General features: G+C 42.7%; 1 protein-coding gene across 2 annotated transcripts in view; it reads left to right on the top strand.

Moving 5' to 3' along the window:
* The first annotated feature begins 1,003 nt into the window (after window positions 1-1,003).
* Window positions 1,004-6,308, top strand: part of b3gat2 (beta-1,3-glucuronyltransferase 2 (glucuronosyltransferase S)) — a 50,947-nt gene continuing 45,642 nt past the window's right edge. Inside the window, exon 1 of one of the 2 annotated variants that reach the window (XR_012595307.1) lies at window positions 1,004-2,092. Coding sequence is in view for 1 of the 2 variants with exons in the window: in XM_074646945.1 (XP_074503046.1) it covers window positions 1,562-2,092 (531 nt within the window). In the remaining variant the exon portion in view is untranslated. The remainder of the gene's footprint in view (window positions 2,093-6,308) is intronic. The other variant, XM_074646945.1, reaches the window with a different exon arrangement.

The raw sequence follows: 6,308 nt of genomic DNA, 5'->3' as shown, positions 1-6,308 counted from the left end.
GATTCTGAAAACATTTTAGGAGAGAGATAGGCATTATCGTAACATAATATTGATTAATATTTGATCAGCGCTGCCTAGTTTGACCGTTTGGTCGGAGTTCGCGAGTGATTGACAGCCGGCTATCATAGGCAGCAGATGGACAGCGGACCTCAGATCAGCTCTTACTGCTTGTTTTCCTCCGTTATGTGAAATCTTGCAGATGCCGTTAGGAGCACTGGAGGACACCAGAGGCACATGATTTTTTTCAGGTTACTTGTTTCATGTACTACTGAATACTACTAAATATATACAAACATTTGCATAAAGAAAGCATGTTTGCCCACTCCCATGTTGATAAGAGTATTAAATACTTGACAAATCTCCCTTTAAGGTACATTTAGAACAGATAAAAAATGTGCGGTTAATTTGCGATTAACTATGGACAATCATACGATTAATCACGATGAAATATTTTAATGATTGAAAGCCCTAATTAAAATGCTCGCCAGTTAACTTTCTTAAAAAATATTATTTGTGACCTGTAGACCTAGTTATATTATAGAGTACGGTCTAGACCTGCTCTATATAAAAAGCGTCTCGAGATAACTTGTTATGATTTGACGCTATATAAAAAATAAATTGAATTGAATTGAATAGTGTATATTAACTTATAATTTTGTCCTGATATTTTCAAAAGATGTTTGCTTTGAGTTATTGCGTTGAGTATGAAATAAACTATATAAGGAAAGATAAGGTGGTGAGAGTGAAAAGCCTGTTTTGCAACTGGTCGATTTCTGAAATTAAATCTTTCTCCTCTGGAACTCTGTCAAAGACCTCTGGAGGTAGCCGTGTCCCGGGAGTCCTCATATCAAGTCCTCCTATTTTTATATAATAATTTATTCTTGACACACACAGCAAGAGATCTGGTAACACAGGCTACTCTCTTTCTCTCTCTCTGTCTCTATGCCTCTCCATCAGTTGGGTTTATTCTCAGCGGACACTGATGCGCACAACATAACAAGGCCTTCCTCCTCCTCCTCCTCCTCCTCCTCCTCCTCTCTCTCTCTCTCTCCCCAGGTTCTCTCCATCTATCCCGTCTCTCCCCTCCTCTCCTCTGCTGTGCACCTGCTCCTCCCCTCCTGCCTTCTTATTATCCTCAGACTCAGACTCAGAGAGAGCAGCGCTCCGTCCTCTCGCCAAGTGATGTTCCTCGGCGGCTGCAGAGGAGAGGACCACTCCGGCTTCTTTCCTCTGGAAAACACGCACCGGAGGACCGGCAGATCATGGGAATATAACGGGGAAATTGTGAGAGAGTGAGCCGGACGAGGGTATAATAGGACGACAAAGAAGAAGTCCCATCCGAGAGAGGAGAGGGAGGAGGAGGAGGAGGAGGAAGAGGGGGAGGTTTTCTTTCCTCCTGTACATAGTTTGAAATGGACTAAAGGTGTTTTTGTTGTTTAGTTTTGGAAGATAAAAGCCAGAGGATTTGAAGGAATAGGTTGTTGGAGTTGATGCATGCATGTGATGGAGATGGTGATGGAGATGAAGTGAGTGGAAGCGCACTGGGAACTTCATTCTCGCCATGAAATCAGTGTTTTTCAGCCGCTTCTTCATCCTGCTGCCCTGGGTCCTCATAGTCATCATCATGATCGATATCGACAGTAAAAGGGCGATCCGGGCTCCTGCAGCTGCTCGGACCGGCAAGGCGCAGCGGGCAGCCCGGATTGGAGCACCGGGAGTTACCACCCAGAACAAGACCGAGCTGCCGGTCATCTACGCCATCACTCCGACCTACACCCGTCCGGTGCAGAAAGCGGAGCTGACCCGGTTGGCCCACGCCTTCCGCCAGGTGCCCCGGTTCCACTGGATCGTGGTGGAGGACTCGACGACGCGCACGGAGCTGGTGGCGCGCTTCTTGGCGCGGTGCGGCGTGCCGTTCACGCACCTGCACGTGTTCACTCCGCGCAGGTTCAAGCGCACCGGGATGCCGCGCGCCACCGAGCAGAGGAACGTGGCTCTGACGTGGCTCCGGCAGCACCGGGGCAAGCGGGACACCGGGGTGGTTTTCTTCGCGGATGATGACAACACCTACAGCCTGGAGCTGTTCGAGGAGGTAACTGGACATTTTAGTTATCTTTTACCTGTTCAGGTGTTCCAAGGTGCATCATGGGAGGAACAAGGTGTTAACTGTAGCCTAGCTACTTCTTCAACTTTTCAAAGCTAAAATGTAGGAATTTAAAGTCTTTTAAGTGGAAAACTATGAGGTGGAAACATACACAGGGAATTGATTGTGGTTGAAAATACATTAAAGGGACTGTTTGTAACTTCTTACACGTATAAATCACCCAGGTTGGTGTCCTATGCGCGCTAGCATATGCACGCTCGTGTTGCTACACGGTTCAGACTCAGACTTCAACACAAACTACACGGAAGCACCAAAACCGCGAAGTTATACCTAGTGAAGCCCGTCTTGCAAAACAGTGTTGGTCGCGGTCGGAGGACGCGAGGGAGACCGTAGCTTTGGTCTCCAGGGCCGGAGTCTCCTCTGCTCCTCTGGTCCTCTACCTGCCTGCCTGCCTTCACTCAGCTTGCTCCACCTCACGTGCACGCGCGCACACTCCACACTGCAGAAGAGTTAGTAGCTCTGAGAATATCTAGTGAATGTACAGTGGACGTTTGAGCAGAAATAACTGCTGCAGCTCCTCCAGAACTACAGAGGTTTCCATGTCTTGTGAAGTGACGGGGCTCCGCACCGAGAAACGTTATCGTCTCCGACCAAAACTCTGGTGTCTCCCCTGTTTCCTCCAGCCGCGGTCGGGAGGCTGAGGCAGGAAAAGCCAACACTAAGATCAGCAGTGATTCATGGAGAGACCTTCGTCTGGTCAGCTAACATAACTGCCAAGCAGGTGAAATATAGAGTGATATTGTGGTTTTAGCTGACGTGACTTTCGTTGACTTAACTTTTAACTAATTAAATTTAGCTACTTGTAAAATGTGAAATAACACAACTTCTATGGTCTCTGGTTTATTGTTGATCTATTCTGGAGGTCCTTGACATGAAAAAGTTGAGATTGCTCTCAAAATCTGTGTGCTGGATTTTTCTAACTTCCATTTATGTCCATCGCTCATTTTATGCTCCTCTGGGAAACAGCCGGGCAAAAAAATTCATAAATAATTAAGTAAATAAATAATATACAATATACATTCTTTGCTCATGGTGGCTACTGTTAGCTAATGTTTGCACGCCTTTAGCCTAGAGATATTGCTGTATAACTGACTACTGACTTACTGAGACAGTTTGCTGACTTAATGACTCTTCTGTAATTGTGCTACTGTTACATGTTGTTTTAGCTTTATTGTTGTCTTATAATTACCACCTGTCATCACGGTAGTTGCCTTTCATCAAAAGTAGGCTCGCTTTTAAACTATCAGAATTATTCATGCAGAATGACCCCTTTCTGAGTCATATTATTATATTATTAGATGACTATTAATATTGATGAATTAACATGCCAGCAGCATTGTAATGTTGTAGCCAATGAACAGGGAGTAATTTAACTGCTTTACATACTGTTGGGTTGGTTTATCCAACAGTCAAATAAATTAAAAAGTACCTGAAAATTGTACTTAACTAGACTACTTGACTAAATGTACTTTCCACCTGGACGCAGGTGTTGCAGCCCTGATAAATCTCAGAGCCATTCATCCCTGCACACCCGGTTGCACAGGATTTTGTCCCACAGATTGATTTATTGATGTAATGTGGGGAGATAATAGGAGCTATATATATTTAATAGCATGTACTATTTGAGAACCTTTTTTCACATCAGCAGCACTACGAGGGTAGATGTATTTCCCCTATACCTGACTGTGTTTGTACTGTGCTCTGACCATTATGCTGCATAGGGAAAGTCATTGTCAGGCTTTTCCCAAATGGATCATTTCAAAGGAACTCAAACATTGAAATTCACCGGTTCTTCATGTTTATGGGGAGCCCACTGGAGCCTTACTAACAACCCAGGGGAGACTCCAGACCCCCATTTTGAGAACCGCTCGTTTCACGTGAGAGGCCATTGTTAAACCAATTTATTCTTGTAGTGAAAGCGCTGAAGCTTTGGACACTTGAGTGAAGGCCTAAATGAGTGAGAGAAAGAACAGATGAAGAGTTAGAGGGAGTAGGCTACTGGCTGACAGAAAGAGAGATGAGAGAGATGGGTGGTGGCTGTGGCGGCGCTGGTGCTCGGGGCGTTTTGGTTGGTTGGTTAGTTTGGGTTGCCAGTTCTTTCAAGTCTTTATCTCATCATTGCTGTTCAATTTTCTACTGATCTACGTGCCAGCACATAGTTAATAAGCAGGACTGTGTGTGTGTGATTATATTGTTTGCTCTAGCTCGCTGTCTGTGTGTGTGAGTCTATACGAGGGTGAGATTGTTGAGAGTTGATAGTGCTCACTGTTCCTTTTTTGATCGAATTAAATGATAGCTTACATACTGTGTATATATAGATTAGGGCTGTCAGTCGATTAAAATATTTAATCACGATTAATCGTAAATTAATTGCACGTTTTTAACTGTTCAAAATGTACCTCAAAAGCAGATTTGTCAAGTATTTAATACTCTTATCAACATGGGAGTGGGCAAATATGCTGCTTTATGCAAATGTATGTATATATTTATTACTGGAAATCAATTAACAACACAAAGCTATGACAAATATTGTCCAGAAACCCTCACAGGTTCTGCATTTAGCATAAAAAAATGTGTCAGTGTGCTGACTTGACTATGACTTGCCCCAAACTGCATGTGATTATCATAAAGTGGGCATGTCTGCAAAGGGGAGACTCGTGGGTAACCATAGAACCCATTTTCATTCACATATCTTCAGGTCAAAGGTCAAGGGACCCCTTTGAAAATGGCCATGACAGTTTTTCCTCGCCAAAATTTAGTGCAAGTTTGGATAGTTATTTAACCACCTTTGTGACAAGCTAGTATGACATGGTTGGTACCAATGGACTCCTTAGGTTTTTTAGTTTCATATGATACCAGTATCTTCACTATAGCTTTAAAACTGAGCCCTCTACAACCTCCGAAATATTGATTGCGTTATTGTGTTAAAGAAATTAGTGACGAGGTTGGTAGGTAGGTAGGTAGGTAGGTAGGTAGGTAGTGTCTGCAAATCTGAGTTGGACAGATAATAGCCCAGTATCAACCTCGTACACTGATACCTCCATGTAACTGAAGTCTATGTCTGAGACCTTGTTTCTGTTAGGTCATATATGAGTGTCTCTTTTCACATCACTGTTAACGGTCAGTTGTCCTTTATATAAAAGACACATGCTCTAGACGTCCAGGTCATGAAGAAAGACGAGCGGCAGAAGCAACAAAACACAATCCTCTCATGCTCATAGATGCAGTCTGAAAGAATGCTTCTCTGATTTCTGATTGCTCACTCTGATTACTCTGATTACTTCCATTCAGAGTTTGCTGTCCTCAAATCTGAAATCCCTACTATTTGCTCCAATAATAAAATGTTCTAAATGCAAAACAATTTATATAAAATAGCTGATAATGCTGCACTTAATAATATAGTAAAAACAGAATACCTGAGCATTTTACCGACCCTTTGCAGGATAAAAATTGTATGTTTGAGTTGCAACGTGTTGATTTGAAAAGGCGTTTTTTGCTTCTTCTTTTTAAAGCATCCTCTGCTTACATCTAAAATCTGTTCTGCAAATAGCAGGGTAAACCAACAGCACATTTACATTTTGAGTGTTTGATGCACTTTATTTGAGCTCTGCAGCGTTTCTTTTTTTTCAGTTAGGTTTGTGTGGACATGTGAGAACAAACCTGATGACTGAAAACATGAGCTGGACGCCTCCTAGAAGTTTGGTTCATCAGGAGAGACAATGTAAATTCAAGGGTTTATTTTCACTATTTGATCTGACTTTTTTTCTCAAGCAATTGTTTGATTTATAATGTGTCAGAAAAAATGCCCATCGCAATTTCCTAAAGTTTTAAAGCTAGACTGAAGATACTGGCATGGACATGTGGACGTTCATGATGGCAGTTCAAGCACACATATTTAGATATTGTGAGTTTCTGTATAGCCACCTCGCCTTCGGCAAAAAGGGCGGCCATACCCGAGATTTGTCTCCAGTATCCGAGGCAGCTCCTTTCATTTAAAATTGTGCTATGTAGCTAAAAATAGAATTAATGTTTCGCTACCAGCATCATAACGTTTCATTATTAGCATCAATGGATGTTGAATTGCTTGCTAGAAGCTAGCTTTGTTAAGCTAGCTGGCTTTGTTAAGATTGAATTGGTATAAATT

Source organism: Sebastes fasciatus, chromosome 9, assembly GCF_043250625.1.
Source record: "Sebastes fasciatus isolate fSebFas1 chromosome 9, fSebFas1.pri, whole genome shotgun sequence".
Lineage (NCBI taxonomy): Eukaryota > Metazoa > Chordata > Actinopteri > Perciformes > Sebastidae > Sebastes > Sebastes fasciatus.
This window is presented reverse-complemented; position numbering and strand designations above follow the sequence as displayed.